Source organism: Arvicola amphibius, chromosome 3 (genome assembly GCF_903992535.2).
Source record: "Arvicola amphibius chromosome 3, mArvAmp1.2, whole genome shotgun sequence".
Taxonomy (NCBI): domain Eukaryota; kingdom Metazoa; phylum Chordata; class Mammalia; order Rodentia; family Cricetidae; genus Arvicola; species Arvicola amphibius.
Genome location: NC_052049.1, coordinates 65,263,303 through 65,281,777, shown reverse-complemented (window position 1 = coordinate 65,281,777; position 18,475 = coordinate 65,263,303). Strand labels below are relative to the sequence as shown.

General features: G+C 39.9%; 1 protein-coding gene across 1 annotated transcript in view; it reads right to left on the bottom strand.

The window, feature by feature from the left end:
* The window catches only part of Adgrv1 (adhesion G protein-coupled receptor V1), a 536,429-nt gene that overhangs the window by 277,623 nt on the left and 240,331 nt on the right, over positions 1–18,475 (bottom strand). The window contains exon 83 of the mRNA XM_038323536.1: positions 14,894–14,994. Within this exon, the coding sequence (XP_038179464.1) occupies positions 14,894–14,994 (101 nt within the window). The remainder of the gene's footprint in view (positions 1–14,893; positions 14,995–18,475) is intronic.

Sequence of the window (18,475 nt, the reverse complement as noted above, 5' to 3'; positions counted from 1 at the left end):
CTGTTTGTTTGTTTAATCTCACATGGGGCTTACAAATGACGGTGAAGATGGAAGTCATTGTAAAAGCATGCCTCTGCCTTCTAGTGACCTTCAAAGAAGTCATTAAAAAATGCTGCTTAGAATGGCATTCTAATTAACATTTGGAACTGTGTGCTTGCTGTCTCTCTGGGGGAGTCATGAATTTATTTTCCTCTGAAAAAAACAAACAATAACAATAACAAAAACCAGCTTTCCAATGTTGCTCTGAACTGCTTATTTTAGTCTTTTAATTCCATGCTAAACTAAGTAGTAAACAATCTTTTCTAAGTTGCTTCCTCTCTCATGGTCACCACTGACGCACACATCAGCCTGGGGGGAGGCCTCCAAGGATTACGCAGCATGCATTAGACGCAACTTGGCAGCCACTTGTAAACTCCAAAAAGAGTAAATCAAATATCAGTAGTGATTGTGAGGCTGAATTGCTTCCTCTTTCCCAGTTTCTCACAAAACTATCTGACTCCAGCTTCCCCTCTCCAAAACAGAAGCTGGCTCTGACGGAAGTCTGCTCCCTCAAACTTGCTTCTATTTAGGACCAACTGCTTATATTATTTTTCTCAAGTCTATTAATAACTTAGAGAAAAGAAGTGCACATGGTAAAGCTTAAACAACAGCACAAATATCTTCCTGTGTTATTTTACTACATTTTTGTGTGCTGTGAATGCTGTCTTTCATTTATGAATTAATGGTGAGCTGACAGATCAGTCCCATTGAAAATATACACAGGATACATTTCCATAGTTATCCAGTTAGGTTTTTTGGGTTTTTTTTTTTTTTTACAATTTCATTGTATTTCTACATGAAATTATTCCACTAGGGTTTATATAATAAAGGACATATAGAAGTAATTTTAATTATTATTTTACAGACTTTTAAATATTACAAAAATACATGTATTATGTTTCTGTGAGTCCTTGGTGCACGATCTTGTCAGAATAAATTTGAAGTACCATTTAAAAATATTTAGTTTATACCTGATTGTTTCCTGTTTCTTCACTGGAAATAGTAACAAAGAATTTTAAGATTGTGTAAGACATTACTATTTAAATATATAAATCCATCTCAATGTATAGTAAATGCTTAATTTCTAATAGATGTTAACTTGGTACAACAATAAAGGACCAAAAATTAAAACAAAAAACCCTGTCATCTTACCCATGCCTAATAGAAAAACTTCCAGAAGTAGAATAAGATGGGCACTTGGGCTTTTGAGATCAGTTAATGTGTTTCTAAGAGAAGTGCTTTTTAGACACACATACGGATCAGTGGGGCTCAAACTCTCACCAGGAATACTTGGAAGGCCTTCCTACTTTTTGTTACTTTCCCTAAGTCAGTTGTGCTTGGGTGTGGAAGTATTCAGCACCACTTCCAAGTCTGCACCGGAAGTAGATCCCTCCCACAGCAACTCTTAACCAGTTGAACCACCAGCGAGTCCTTGCAGACGGAAGATAATCCAGGTTAAAACAATTCCTCTGCATCATAGATCCTACCCAGATACACCGTGTACCTCTGCCTTTACTAATGGCTGCCTTTTAGTTATTGAGTCTACCCGATGAAGGCAGGTCATCCTCATCTTTCATTATAGCTTAAGCATTCTCATCTTTATCAAAATTATCCTAAGCCCCACTCCTCACCTAGGGAAAAAGGACATTTCTATTGGAGTTTTATGAGTATCGGGGGGGGGGGCGCTGATGATTGCAAAACCCAGATCATAACTCCCCCAGTTGGCTAGTCTGCGTTCCTGAGGTCAATCACCGCAGCACTGCCCTCTACGGGGTGAGGGTTCTGTGCTATTAGCGCCTGCACAACTAAACTTAGGTAACAGCTAATATTTTGCTGCCCTTCCAAAATGAATATTTATTGACCATTTCCCTTGGCAAATTCAAAGTGGCAAAAAGAGTCAACACTTATAGTTTTCGTGAACTTCTAAGGGATAAAATTTTACTTCTTAAATTTTTAAATATTTTTGGATGGGTAGTAGAAAGTTATGATTGTTATATCATTAACACAGCTTTTTAAGGAAAGCTTTCAGATACTCATAGGCTAAAAGTCTTTAGAAAGTGACATTAGACATAATAAATCAAGAAATGCACAAAGATAAAATGACAACAATGTGACAGGACTGCTCATGATATATGTTGGGATATTTAAACTCAGCCCAAATTCTAACCTACCACTAATTCCTTACTTCCTTACTTTAATGGCCTACGTTAATTACTTTGGCATGACATACATTTGTTAGTTATTTATCAGAATCACCTATTATACATAGGTAATTAACATTCATCATGAATGTCTATTCTTCACACACAATTTGCATTGCTATGGAATATAGGAAAATTATAGGAAAATGTCTTCTATATGCTGCCAAGGTTGTTCTCTCATCTCAAACCTTGGCCGTAGATAAGGAATTGTTAAAGATGCTTAAAGAACAAAATTTCTTTCTATGCACAGTCTATGTCACTGCGCTTCAGAAATATCAACAGGCGCTATCTGAGCCACCTGCAACAGCCTCCGCCTGAACCCAAGAAGCTGCTTTCAGAGTGCGCTGCATTCCCTCCAGCTCACCTTTGCCCACCCCGCCGTGGGCCTGGGCCTCTGCTACCTGCTCCTATGGGCTTCAGGATGGGGCAGAGCCCTACAAGAGAGCCTGGGAGAACAGCAGTGATGTTGTGGATTTAGATGTTCAGAATTTAGAATGTGTTTTAACATGAAGTTACAAAGTACAATTAAGATCTGCAATAGTCAGACAGATTAGGAGATACATGGGCTTTGGCGTATGAACTTTTTTTTCTGGTAAAACTAATTTTGGATTAAATACATTTAACTTAAAGATATGTAATACAACTTGTTCATTAAATGTAGATTACAGCACTGCATTTAAGAGTAGGAATAATTTCTATTTCAAAGCTGTTGTTCTAATTTGCCCTTTTAAAGAATTGGAAGCAGAGAAAGTATGGGTGTTCTTGAGAAAATGGTGATAGGAGAGTTTAAATTGTTGAAGGCTATTCTGTAGAACAAGTCTGTAACATGCTTTAACGTCACTGTTTTTCTCATTTATTTTACCAGCCAATCTGAAAGTTTATTATGTGCCTGAAAGTTTTTTGTGGACATTAGAAAGAGCAGCAAAAACAGGCAAGCAACTTTTGATCTAGTGGAGTTGATAATGTGGGGTGGAAACTGGAAAGGAAGAAGGAACACGGAATTCAACACAGGAACAGGACAAACAAGACCTTAACAATGATATGACTGAAGCTAGCAGCAAGGTGACTTTGTGGGTCAGGGACAACTCAGAAACTGGGACTCATCCCTTTCTGGGACCTGGGCAAGATGGAACTGGGTAAAAGTGCGATTCCAGAAAAGGCACCAACTGCCCCTGATGGGGCCGGAAGCCGGAGAGAGGTTCCTCTGTCATGTGCAATAGGAGGCCACAGGAGACTTTTGAACAGTGATTGAGGCTGATTTTGTCTTTAAAGGGATCGCTCCTGATGTTGAGAAGGAAAAGGTCTACAAAGATGGAATCCTGAGGAGCTAAGAGGAATCAGTCAGAAGTGTGCTTGCACATACCCATGAGGCCCTGCGTGTGAACCTCAGGAACCACCTTTAAGCTCTATGAGTTTAATCCTTGGGCTGGGGAGGCAGGGACAGGATTCCAGGAACTCTCTAGGCAAGTAGCCTGGCGGAATTGGTGTGCTTCCGGTTCAGTGAGAGACCCTGTTTCAAAAATAAGACACACACACACACACACACACACACACACATACACAAACACACACACACACCAGACACACAGAGGAGCAGGAAGAAAAGGAGAGGGAGGAAAGACAGAAGGAGAGAGATCAGAATGTAAACACAGGGAACAGTTTGGAGGCTTTTCCAAAAGGAGACGAGCTAGATGAATCTGAAATGGTGGGAATTGAGAGAAACAGATGTGACCAGACTATACTCTCTAAGGACAAAGAAAGTTCATTCAGTTCTCCGATATGCTTAAACTCTTGAAATATGTGCTTTTAAAAGAAATTCATATTCCGAAAGCATTAGGCATAGGTAACAATTGAGAAACCCATCCTCCAATATTCCCTTCCACTCAGCTCTGTCGAGGAGGGCATGAGAACAAACAAACGGAAGACAGCATAAGCAAAACATTTCTTCCTTAGCAAGCTGAAACCCCAAGATCATTTGCATATGCTCTCATCTGCAGAGGAAGTTTGGCTCAAACCCCTCTTGGTTGTTGACATGTAACCTACAAATGTTTCAGTTTGGCAACCATATCCACCCTTAGAACCAAAACATGGTGCCTGAAACCAAGAGCCTCGTTCCTGGCAGAACACAGAGTGTATGTTCCTGGGAGATGACATGCTTGGACTCAGCCAGAGTGGCAGGCCTATCAAAAAGCTGTTTTATTTTTATGACTTGTTATTTTGGTTTTTACCTTTTGGCATAGTATGTAATATACAAAGGAGTAGTCTCTTCCCTCAGGAGCTTAAAGTCCCACTAGATAATAGCCAACTAAACACAGGACTCTCTCTTGGTAGAGCAAGTCAGTCAGGATTCTCCAGCTTCCTAGGGCTTGCAAAATGGAATTCTAGAGTCCAGTAGTGGAAGGGCTACCAATTTAAAAGCCACAAAAGAGAGGCAGGTCCTATCAAATAAAAGGATGGGTTGGTTACAGGCACAGTGCAGCAAATAATTAATTATAAAAACCTGTAACTGTTATTCTTCTGGACCTTTCAAATGTGTAGATACATACACAAGCCCACTCCACATATCAGTACATACACATGCATTGTTTAATAGAAAGGACTAATAAACAAATCTAACCCATTTGAAATATTCAAGAACTCAACACCAGCGATAAGGACACAAACACATGAAAGGTATTCTGGTTAGAAGGAAATAGCTTATTTGAAAAAGAAAACAAAATTGGTAATAATGTCTAATTATACACAATGGAGATCAACAAGAAAGCCTTGTGGCCAGTATGACAAGAGGACTGGAACAAGCTAGCTAGAACGAAGTATTAAGGGAGGGAAGGAAGGACACGCCTACAAAGCTGTCACAACTGCTGCATCTGATTAAAGAAAGCATCAAGCAGAGAGGCACAGGCTCTAGCTCCCCAGTGGGACACACAGAGCCTCTGGGTGCCAGGGTGCAGGAGCTTCCCAAAGGCCACTGCGTGTTGGTGGCACAGCAGTCAATCCCTGCTGATCTACTTCCATTCAGCCATTCTGAGATCTCATTTTATGGTTACTGAACAAGAGTAACTGTCTGTCTCCCTAATGGCTCCACAAGATGGGCTTTCTCACTATTTTGCTAATGATTGTTTTTCAATTTAGGGATGTTACTCATGTGTCCTCCTAATTCCAGAACCCAGATGCTTGCATATTTGTTATTTAAAGTCCTTTAAAGCTATCATTAAAAGTTCACAAAACATTTTTTTTTCGAGTCTTGTCAGAGACATCAAAAGAAGTCTTTTGAAAGTCAAGGATAGTTTATGTTTCTGAGGCTGTAATAGAAGATTCCAAACTGGTATTTTCTGGTAAAGTCTGGATTTGCCTCACGAATTTTCCTAAGTAACAAAAGCCATGTTTCAAACATGATAATGTCACCATAGCCTCATTTGGATTATTACTCACGCTTTCTGTTGCTTTGCTCTCTCGGCACTTGGGAAAGTTTGGATTTCCCAATAGTGTGGCCATGGGACTATTTTTATACCTTTGGTGTCCACTTGTTTTCAATTTAGTGAGAACAGTCTCTGTAAGCTGAGCTTTCAAAGCTTGTTGAAAAAAAGTGAACTGGATTTTGTTATTGAAACATTCCGAGAAAGACTTGATGTAGAAAAGGAACACTCAAGATAAATACAGTGTGTATATCTTTCCTTCTTGAAAATGATACTTTTATCAATATTCACGTTAATGTCATTTTTGACTTGAAGGATCCTAAGTTCCCAAAACACACTATACAGTGTTTTGGTTATAAAAGCTGTATAAAATATTAACAAATAATATTAGCAAAAATGTTGGAGTTTTATAAAAATGTGTTCTTGTTTTTGTCTTTTCAAGTCAGGGTGTCAACATGCAGCTCAGGCTACTCTCAACTAGCGATCCCCCTGCCTCTGCATCACAAGTAATAAAATCGCAGACGTGTGCTATGACATCCACCACAAGCATAGAAATTTAGATTTGAGAACCAGGGCAAGTACCACAGCTTTCATTCCGCCTAAGCTACAATGGAATTATAGGCTTGGCACATGTGCAGGGAGTGATTTGTTATTTTTTTAAGTTGTTAAAAATTAAAGTGATAAAATTGTATGAGTAAAACGCTGAAGCGAAGAGAAAGTTACTAATTTCTATAACTCTTTCACGGAGCTACTACAGGTCACGTCTTGTCTAGAAATTATTATCAAGGAAGCAAGGAGCTGTCTCCTGGTGGCAGATGGAGGGGTCAGTTTTCCTCAAAGAGCTTCTTAGAGCAAAGCCTCTAGGGGAGGAAGAGAGGGAGGAGAAGGAGGGCGAGGAGGAGGAGGAGGAAGAAGAAGAAGAAGAAAAGGAGGAGGAGGAGGAGGAGGAGGAGGAGGAGGAAGAAAAGGAGGAGGAGGAGGAGGAAGAAGAAAAGGAGGAGGAGGAGGAGGAGGAGGAGGAGGAGGAGGAGGAGGAGGAGGAGGCAGATGAGGAGAAGCAGTTGCTCATCTCTCCTCCAAAGCAGCCTCCCCCAGCAGTCAGATTTCTCCCATATTTGGAGTGATGGTCTCTTCAGTCTCTTTAATCTTTCCTACTTCCCACCATGTTTTCCACAGGTTCCCAGGGACTTGGTTCTTGTTGAACTTGAGAAATAATCTCCCACAGAAGATCAATCATTTTCTATCTTGATTTTAAAGTGGTCTTTATATTCTAATTATCTGTAAGCAGGCTTCCTTACTCCACACAACATGTTATATAAAATCTGGGTTTCCTAACTATCCGGACTTCCATGGAAATCCCTGTTTCTTTAACATTCTTAGGATGTCCTTGCTTTCCATATGTAATTAGGGATAATTAACATCTCAAGGGCCTAGGAGGCAATAACCACTCAAGGCTTTCTGTATCCCAAAGACTCCTCATAGGATTTGCTTTACAGCATCAAGACATCAATCCAGGAAATAGCTTCTTTATCAGCTTGAATGTACTATAGAAACATTAAAACCCCCAAACTCCAAACTGTGCTCATTCCCACATAAGAACCTTTCAGCCTTTCCAGCGAAGCCAAAGAAAATGGCCACTCCATGCCCACCTCAAGGAAACAGCCGCTCCATGTATACCTTAGGAGCCTCCTCCTTCAGTGATACGTTAGATGAACTTCTCTTGTGAGGCAGCATTGCAGAGTGGTTACAGCATTGACTGGAGGCTGTGCCAGTTCTGTAGCAAACTCTGTATGATGCCACTTTTCCATCTGATAGATAGCAATATACTATAGCTATCGGATATCCTTACCTTATATAATATTTAGTGATTATTATATTAATGTTTATTAAATAAGATAAAACCTGCAGTATATTCCTATGATTTGTTTAAAAGAGAAACAAACTCAAAACTTCCACAATGCAAAACAAAGTCATTTTTATCAGTTTTTATCCTTTGAATTCTGATTTCCATCATTATTGTCTAAGTTTCCAACCAATCACAGCAGATAACAGCAAGTTTCCCCTTGGGGCCTTTTAAAGCTAGTCTGCCCAGCTCTAGCCTTTTATCTGTCTTAATCAGCTTTCATTCAAACCCTCACTACGGTGTTGCTCCACAAGAGAGGACTTTTGCATGGTGACACCAGTGGAGACTCCAACTCCACACAGATCTCACACAGCATGGAACTCCCCCACCTTCCGACTTCCCTACTTCTCAGCAGGTATCTGTGATCCTACCCAAGGGATGCTCACCAGGCTCACTACACTGCCATACTTCTATGGTTACTCTCTTCCTGCCTACCCTGTGCCATATTCTGTCTCTAAATCAAATGCACATGTCAGCATCCAGGCTGGGCTCCACTCCACTGCAGACACTGTACACAGTGAGGCCGTTTATTCTTACCCTATACAGCCTTGGACAGAGCACGTCATTGGCCTCCCAATTTCTCTTGTCTTAATTTCACTACTGGATTGTTAAATGTGCGTATGATGATCTTTCTGCCAAACACACGCATGGCATAGAGCTAGGTTAAGAGATAATGACCGTGATAAACCCACCTTACACATGCATCCCTATCCAGTCATGTCTATTAAGCCAACCCTTATATGAAGGAAAAATTCAGTTAAATATCTCTGGAAAGATTTGTATAAAAAGGTGGATGAAGTCCAGCTGTTCAAATGAAGGAAGAATCTGGAAAAAGCAACTGGTTTCAACTTTGTGATACTGTTTGTTGCATATAGCAGAGTCTTACATTATGGTCCAACCTAATAATAAAAGCGATAGGCTGGACTCAACCTTGCAGGAATCCTCCTGACTCAGCTCTTAGGATGCTGCGGTTACATGTGTAAGCCACCATACTTAGCTTAGTTGTTTATTATAGCAAAGAACTAGTAAATTCCTCTAAGTGTGAAATTTTACAAGAAATGACCAGATCAAAACTTCATGTGTGTCTCATATAAGCTTGCATAGAAAAGTCTCTGTTTTAGTCTTGGAAGGAAAGGAAACAAAAAATAAAAAAAAAAAAAAAAACGGGAAAAAAACTAAAAAAGAAAACAGAAAAAAAGCAGAAAACAGAAGCATGGTCACAAGAGACTGAGAGGGTAGAAAAGGAAAACTGAGAGGCTAGATAACAGGTGCCAAGGTGCAGGAAGACGGGAGGGGTCAGCTCTGGTGATGCACAGCGTCATAGAGTAACGACAGCCTGCAACACCCTGCTACACATTTCAGACTAATAAAGGCGAGTCTGAAGAGCCCCACACAGAAATGATATGCAGAGGGACTCACACTCATCTCCTAATTATTACACACTATGGGCATGCACTGACTCACACTGTCCCCACAAATATGAACAAAACTTATGGATCAATTAAAAGACAAAAAAGTAACATGAGTGACTGGAGGGGTGGCTCAGCAGTTAAAACACTGGTCATGCAAGCAGAACCATGTAAATGTTATCTGGTCATGAGGGTCACCTATAATTCTAGTCTAGGAAGGAAGAGACAGAGACACCCAGAGGAAGACAGGTGGTTAGCAAGACTAGCCCTATTGGAGAGCTCTGGGTTTGATTAAGAGACCCTGTCTCACTAAATAATATAAAACAGGGATCAAAAATATTGCTGAGCCAGGCAGTGGTGGCGCACACCCTTTAATCTTAGCACTTGCACTCAGGAGGCAGAGGCAGGCGATCTCTGTGAGTTCGAGGCCAGCCTGGTCTACAGAGTGAGTTCCAGGACAGGCTCCAAATCCACACAGAGAAACCCTGTCTAGGAAAACAAAAAACAAAAGCAAACAAACAAGCAAAAGCTAACAACCAAAAAAGAAAAGATTGTAGAAATCAGCCTGCGTCCTCCACATGTACATACAAGTACATATGAAAACACACATGCACACGCATCTACACATGAAAACACATGTGTGTACACATGCATTCCGTAAGTGCATATGCAGAAAAAACAAGTTAACATAAGAGACCTTCCTCCAAAGATAAGGTAATGCTAAATAGCTAAAAGTAATTTTAAAGACATTTTACTTGTTTTTTTATTCTTAAATAAAATTAAAAGTTGGTGGGCTTTCTTAAGATACTTTTCTAGTGCAGAACAAATGCTGCCATCTTAGGTTCAGTAATAACGATGACGACAGAAGCAGCAGCAACAAGCAGAGGCATGGGTAGGTCACTCCTGGCTGCTGCAGGCTGTTGAACGAGATGAGGTAGCCCTGACTACTGGCTCAGCATCTGAACTTGAATAGGCTGCTTACGCTACAGTTTAGGAAATGCTTGGTCCATTTATATCTGCACAACATGCAAGTCACAATGTTCTGAATGACAATCTTTGGTACAGTTTAACTTCCCAGCTGGGCGGTGGTGGCACTCAGTTTAATCCTAGCACTCAGGGAGGCAGAGGCAGGTGGATCTCTGTGAGTACAAAGTCAGCCTGGTCCACAGAGTGAGCTCCAGGATAGCCAGAGATACACAGAGAAACCCTGTCTCATCTTGAAAAACCACAAAGGTTCCCAGTCTTCAAAGCAAGATCTAGTTTTCATTCTAGTATCTAACTCTTAAAACTTTCTTTTCTTTTTAGTAGCAAAAGTAAAGACAACAAAAGTCAGATTAAAATAAGTGAGTAGCAAAATGTTCTAGCTAAGGGAAAACCAGCTCTTCTTACAACTGACAGACAGATAGATAGCGAACAGCCAGACAGCCAAGTGATGGCTATCATGCTAGAGATGGGAGAGAGAGAGAGAGAGAGAGAGAGAGAGAGAGAGAGAGAGAGAGAGAGAGAGAGAGAGTATAGACAGATTATATACATACATAAATACATACATACATACAAGCATACATACAGTTGGTAGACAGACAGAGTTGCTAGTTAGATATAGCATATAGGGCCCTGACAGCATGATCTTTTTTTCAGTAACAGTTTCAACACAACAGGTCAAGTTGCTTGGAAAAATTAGGCTCCGTCCTACCACATGGCTCTGGCTTTGTAGATGCAGTCAGTGACCCTCAGGAACTTGCAAAGATGGTAGGTACTCAGAGTTAAAATGCCAGAAAGCTCAGATTCAAGGGGAAAGCCTTTCAGCAATGTGTGCAATCTGGGTCCTTCCTGGGAAGGAGACATTGTCCAACGACCTTCCTAAGTGTTGCAAAATAAGAAGCAGCTCAACTGTTGTGGAACTCTACATAACAGTGCTCAGAATTAACAAGAATCCTCTCCTGCCTTCCTGGGAGAAGAGAGGCAAATCTAGCATCCATGCACAACCAACGGCTGGCAAAAAAAATAAAACAAGAACCACTGAAGTATTTCATCTTCTAAGCTCATCCCATTGGCCAGTTTCAATCCGTATAGAGGCTCCATGGGACTTGGAACGGCATCCACTCACATAAAGGTTCTCTAGACAGATTTGTTATTCCACTTCAGAAGACAAGGTGAAAAGCCAACAGACAAAAAGAAACAGAGAAATCAAATGTTTCCCCGTTGGCAGGTTTTATTAATCTGAGTAAACACAGTGTTATCTTTCTGTTCTTTTTTTAGATTTGGGGAGTTGCTTTTCCCGATAGAACCCCTGGAACTGAAAGCCCTAAGCAGCAAAGGTGCCCTTTGTCCCTGCCGCTCACAAGCCTGCTCACGGCACACACAGGGCAATGTGATTGTAAGATAAATGTTCCAAAGATAGAACTTGATGTTTTTTCCCAGGAATATCTGCCAACGCCATGAAAGTCTGTTGGCTCTGTTTCCCATCACCCTGGAAATGGGTGCTCCCACACCTTCTTGCCATTTTATCATTTTTTTTTGTAGATAAATGAGAAAATACAACTTGACACTGGAGAAAAATACATCCCTTTTGATAAACTACTAAAAATATAAACCATATCTCAGAAGTTCTATGATATCCCAAGAAACACAAATTTCTATATCAATTACTATTAGCATAAATGTAATGATGGAACATAATTCTGTGGCGGGAGCAGCAAGGCATTTCCAAGAACAGGTAGGTAAAAGCTGTCTGCTATTAACCTACACACGCATACAAATGCATTCACTCTGATTTTAAATACAAGGGACAAAAGGACAAAGCCAGGCACCCACAAACGTGCATTTACTATGTTGCAAATTCTCTGAGCTCAACCAAAGAAATCTTTGAAAGCATTCTTTAGTTTTGACCTAACCCCAACTCTGTAGTATGGATTTGGATTTTTAGGGGGAAAAAAATCTTCTACTGCCACCTGCTGGCATATTATGGTCAATTAAACTCAAAGAGAACGACCCACTTGGATTGAATTATTAACATTTGACTTTTTAATTAATTTTTTCTCAAAATATATATTGATCATATTTCTACATCTCCTTCTCCCCACCTCCTTACCCTTCAAACTTCAATACAAGAACAATCCATTGATTCTGTGCATCTTCCTCCATTTCTGGATATAATAAATATATAGCGAATTGATGATACAATATTCTATGTTTCTAAAATTAGAAAACAACCAAACTTTAGCACACTTTTCAGACAGCCTGATTCACAAATACATGGCTCTGTACTACTTCAAAAAGGTCAAGGGGGATGAGACCTAGGTCTCAGAGGGTCATGTTTGACTAACATGCCCAAGGCCTTGGGTTCAAGTTTCAACAAAGCATAAACCAGTATGGAAATGCACGTCCTTCACGTCAGCATGCTACAAGTAGATGCAGAAAGAACAGAAGTTCAAAGTCATCTCAGCTACATAACAAGTTCAAGGTAGCCTTGCCACAGGAGATCCTACTCCCTCTTACACACACACACACACACACACACAAACACACACAAACACACACACACACACACACACACACACACACCCCACAATCAACTAAGTCCTGAAGAGGAATGGTCGTGGCATGCCAATATACCCAGTATTCACAAATAAAACTCCTGGAAAAACTAACGAGAGACATTTCATTCCTTTAGCAAGGACCATTGCTTTTTTTTTTCTCCAGTTGATTTAAGCTCTAATGATGTCTATTCTGCAAGGATGTAGGGTCCGAAATGAGAGCACCATGGCTGGACTTGTAATGACCCCAATAACACAAATCTACAACTTTACTACAAATGTTTCAGGATTTGGAATGTGCAGAAGTCGTTTCTGTAGACATCTCCATTTCTCATTTTGGAGTTAAGAGCACTTGCTGCCCTTGCTGAGGATCCGAGTTCTGTTCCCAGCACTCATGTGGGTGACTCGCCACAGCCAACGAGTTCACTTCCACAGAATACAACATCTTCTCTCTGCTGGCACTCCTGCTCGTGAGCACATCTCCCCCACATACACACATAGTATTCAGAATAAAATAAATATTTTCCTTCCAGACTACAGTTTCCCCTCCGTCTACTCCTCCCATCTCCCTCAGATCCACTCCCTCTCCCTCTCCCTTTCCCTTCAGAAAAGAACAGGCCTCCAAGAGACAACAACCAAACATGACCAAACACGACACAATTAGACAAGATGAAAGCCCTCATCTTGAGGCTAGACAAGGCAACCCAACGGAAAAACAAGAGTCCCAAGAGCAGGCAAGAGTCAGAGCATACCTGCTCCCACTGTTAGGAGCCCCACAAAAGCACTAAGCTAGCAGCCATAACACATATGCAGAGGCCATGGTGCAGACCCATGCAGGCCCCGTGCTTGCCACTTCAGTCTTTGGGAGCTAAAAATAAAATAAATTTTAAAAAGTTCTTGCTTAGATAACTGAGAAAAACATTCACTTTAAGTTAGACAGTATATCTAAAATTCCAAGTATCTGGTTAATATGTTGAGAAAACAGTACTTCAGTGAAAACTACACCAATTCTATACTGCATGACTTCCGACATGGAATAACTAAAACATTACCTTGAGTAAAAGAAGCTATTGAAACATATTTTTTAGTTATTTTGTGCCACAAGTCATTCCTTACATGATTTTTATGCCATATTGTTTTATCCATTCTAAAATTATGCTGGAAATGTATACACTTGACTAATCTTTTTCTTCAAAATCAGTGTAAAGCCCAATTTGACTCTGTAGGCAATGTTCTAACACATAGATTCTGGTCTTTCCTTCTCATCCCCAGACACGAGCAAATTTGTCTGCTATCATGCTTAAGAATTGTCTATAATAATATGGTGCTATAATTAAATCTTATATAAATGCCGCTGCCAAAATACCACCAAAACGGGTGGTGACTCCAGCCAAGGAAACTCTAATTACAGCAGACCAGTTCTCTACTGTGTTAGACACAAGAAGCCTAGGCAAGATGAGACAGTTATGACTGGCTCCTGGGTAAGGTAAATTACCTGTCAAGTCGATGCACCTCCTTTTGGAAACGGGCTAATTTCTATAGTCTGTAAATTCTTTAAAAATGGAACCTGGAATACAACTCTTAATTTTTCTCTGAAGAAAATGCTATGAAATTTAAAGGACACTGTCATTCCTGGAGCAACAGTTGCAACTACAAAAATGTAACCCAACGCCAGTGTCCCAGACCAGTTTCCAGTTTAGCCCCTCTGGTACTTCAATAATGCACACGAGTTTGCTAAAGCAACAGTGTGCAATGAAAAACTTATAAAAGTTGAGTCCATTCATAGAACCAGCCTCCAATCGAGAAATCAGTCACTCTGCATGGCACACTGCCCAGGTGGCCAAGAACCTGGGACTAGATAGGCCATAGACCTAGGGGGAAACCAAATACTATTGTTCTTCTAAAAGAGTGGTTCTCAACTTGTGGGTCATGACCCTTTGGTATTGAATGACACTTTATCAGATATCATACATATCAGATATTTACATTAAAATTCATAACAGTAGCAAAATTCTCCCTCTATATATATATATACATATATATGTATATATATATATATATATTTATTTACATACATAGGTAGGTAAGAAAAAAACGAGGCCATGAATTTGACAGAGAGCAAAGGAGTATGTGACTAAGTTTGGGCAGAAAGCAGGCAATGGGGAAATGAGGTCATTGTAACTTCAAAAATAAAACAAATAGTTTTTTAAATACACATTCTGGGCCTGATATTATCATTTTTGAATGCTTCCCTTCTTCTCCACATTTCTCCAATACAAAAGCTAACAGCTAAGTTGAGAAAAGTTACTCATGGACATTCAGGTCAAGGACCATAGAAGAGGAGACAAGGGCATCTCATGAGGAATCAGAATGGCTTTCTGTCTCCTACCTGTGTTCCTAAGCTGGCTGCCATCATGTGGGTCAGCAGTTTGGCTGCAAACATGGAATATCTGGCACAGAACATGTGTGAAACAACAGCCAAGCAGAGACCTGTGGAAACAAAAGATCCCTTGTGAGCTTTCGGAATTCATGAAGAGATTATGTATCCAGAAGGAAAAGTCACTGGGACAGGTAAGTACAAAAGCCCAGCCTATATACAGCAAAGCATAGTAGCTTTGGGAACAATTGTGCTGAAATCGCAACATATCCCGTTTTGCATGATATATACCATCTTCTCATTTATCAATTAATCCAAAGGACAACTTTAATTTTCCAATTATTTATGAGTTGTCTGCTATGTAAAAAGGAAGGTAAAATAATTAACACTATAGTTTTAATAAGCATTTTATTTTCTAAGTTGTTATTAGTCCATTTTAGTGTTTAAAATATGCTTTTGCAACCTAAGTTTAAATCTGGTTTATTTTATTTTATTTTTTTAGAGTAAATGGCTTGGGTCAGCAAAAATATTTAGAAAGGTAACTAGAACTTTTGGGGCACAAAATTGTGAATGATTCCCCCCCCAAAGGTGATATTCATAATTACCCATTTTCAGCTAACAGCAGCATTCTTATGACCACAGCAGCAGTCATGATGAACTTTGGATAACCTTCTGTTGCTGCATGTCAAAACCAGGAGAAGTTTTGTTCATTCTTCCACAATGAATAAAAATTTCCATTTCTAGCTGGCATTACTATCTTTAAACCTTTGGCCTTAAAATTGCAATTCCTCTGCCTCCTGAGTACTAGAATTATAGCCATGCACCATTATACTAGAACTTGAAGGCAGAATACTTTAAGAATATTTTCTGCCTTAAAGTTTTCAGATATTAATTTAATAAACAGTGATCACTTGTTTGTTCATTTGGACTTTTTACCACATGTTTTTGTGGACCGGATTGTTTTGTGTAAGAACCAATGAAGCATTCCAGATGCTGGCATGCACAGACCACCAATCATGCGGAATCCATATAGAACCTCATTTAACATCAGTGCCCTCTTGCCAGAGACGAGACTTTGCACTGTTTTAACATTTTGTTCTCCCTTATATTCTCTGGAGCTTTGCAGTGAGTTTCCAGAGCGAACCACATGAAGAACAAAAGAGTTAACTGTCTACAGAACGCCTACCCAGGGTCCTCCGACTGCTTTTTGTTCAGAAATGCCCCTCAGAATTCTTTTTAGAAAAATAGTTCAATTATATATTATATTTCAATAGAGTAGAGGAAACTCCCTGTATTGAGGAACAGGGCTTTTTGTCTAGAAGCTCCTCCAGGAAGTCTAGAGCAATCCACTCTTAGCACAAGTGCCATGGCATCCCAAATCAGGTGTGCAGGTGCTGGGACTGCCTCCAGAGCAACCCACACAGGTGATAGTGTTTCCACAGATGGCGGTCGGGCAGGTTTTACACCTTCCCTTTCTTCTTTACCGCCGTTGATGCTCGCAACCAATCACTGTGTCCTTTAGAGCCTCTAGGATATTCATAAGTTGTTCAAATTCATACTTAAAGGTGTGTGCTTATGTGTGTGTATAATACAGTGACTTCAAAGGAAGTCACTTATCAGTATAAATGACACGATCACAAATATGTATTTACTACAAGTTCCCTGGGTTGGGCATTAACAATGCATGGCAAAGGGCTGAGTCCTGGCCAAGGGAGGAAAACATACATTTCCTGCTCACTCTACTTCAGAAGAAGTATTTATTCAGTGGTATTTTTTCCCTCCTAATTTGGTAATCAATTCAACATTGTATTCCTGGTCCACCATAGGAGCTTAGCACAATTAAATGTTATGTATAAAGCTTATAAATATATAGCTGTGTATTTAAAAAGCTTCATTAAAATGCTACTATAGTTCCTGATTGTATTTCAGGAATCAAATCCTGGGAAGAAAGTGGATTTTATTATGGGCAGGAAAAAGTGGAAGGTGTGTAGAATTTATTAACGTTTCAACATAATGTGTCACAGTTATCTGGCCATGCTGGCTAGTTCCATGTCAACATGGCACACGCCAGAGTCATCTGAGAAGAGGGACCCTCCACTGAGAAAAATCCCTTCATCAGCTTGGACTGGAAGAAAGATTGTGGGGGCATTTTCTTGACGAAGACTGATGTGTGAGGGCCAGCTCGCTATGAGGAGTACCACCAAGAGCAGGTGGTCCTGGGGCACACGAAAAGGCAAGGGAAAACAGGCCAGTATCTTCCATTGCCTCTGCTTCAGATCCTGCCTCCAGGTCCCGCCTGGAGCTCCTTCCCTGTCTTTCATTCATGGACTCCAGCTGTGAGCCAGAATCATCACTTTCCTCCCCAAGATGCTTCAGATGGGCATTCTAGAACAGCAATCATAAGCTAACTAGAGCACCGCACTGGTTCATTCTTCACTGAAAGAATTCTCATGAGAATCTTAAACAAGCTGTGCTCTAAACTAGGCAAAGCCATCTGGCTTTGAATAGGATATAGAATACTTAAGCTTTAAAGAAATAAATATTTTAGTTATGAAGTTTCTAAATCACTATATACAAATTTAAGTACCACTAATATCCAAATTTAGGAAATACCCTATCCTCAGACTAGAAAAAGAGAGATATGTTCAGCATATATGCTTAACGTTTACAAGGAAATATTTTTAATTGCAGTTCTTTGCTCACATTCCTTACTATAAATACTCAAATCACAAAACATAGAATGTATAATGATAGAATTTCTAAAATAAAGTATAACAAACTATAACAACTCCATATATTACCTAAATATGCACTCTAGAATCTTTACGGTTTTATTTCTTGGCAATTCTACAGAGAAACAATCTGTTGCCTGAGTAATATTTTTTTTTCTAACCCTGTATGGATAACAGATTGAGCTGGAAGAGAAAGAACCTTCACTGACACAAATGACTGTCTACACATTGAAAAGGAGGAAGATGCACTGTTCTTCACAAACAGCAACATCGATAACACCTGACAGCCCAGCTCTGCAGCGGAGATATCCTTTGTGGCTGCTAGACCTGACCACACATCTTAAGTATACATACAGTTTTGGAGTATTTATGTAAATATAAACACATGTGATGTTTGTATTGAGTAAGCAGAGCCAGGAGACATTGTTGTTCTTCAACAAATTTTACAGGTAAAAATACCCCCCTGTCCCTGCAATTTAGCCCCACACAAGACAAATGCTAGTAAATTTTCTACAAATTTTTCTTTAAAATATTTATGAATTTTGCATTTTAAGGTGGCAGTCTATCACCCTATTTATACCTACTTCCTCTTTAGATAAATCCAAATGAGATCAGCTTACTATTACTTCACTATTAAGTCACGTATTAGCTCTTTAACTTAGGCTTTTTTCTTTTCTACCTCATGCTACTTGTGATTGTAGGGTTTTTCTACTGTATTGTTACAAAATCGCAGCTGAGTTGATACTTCTTCAGGTTTCCCCTCTGTGCAATATGCAGGGGTTAGTGCAACTAATAAGCTAAGGGTAGTAAGGAAAAGCAGCCAAGCCTGAAAAGATCTCCTCCAGTAGGGCCAACTCTCAAC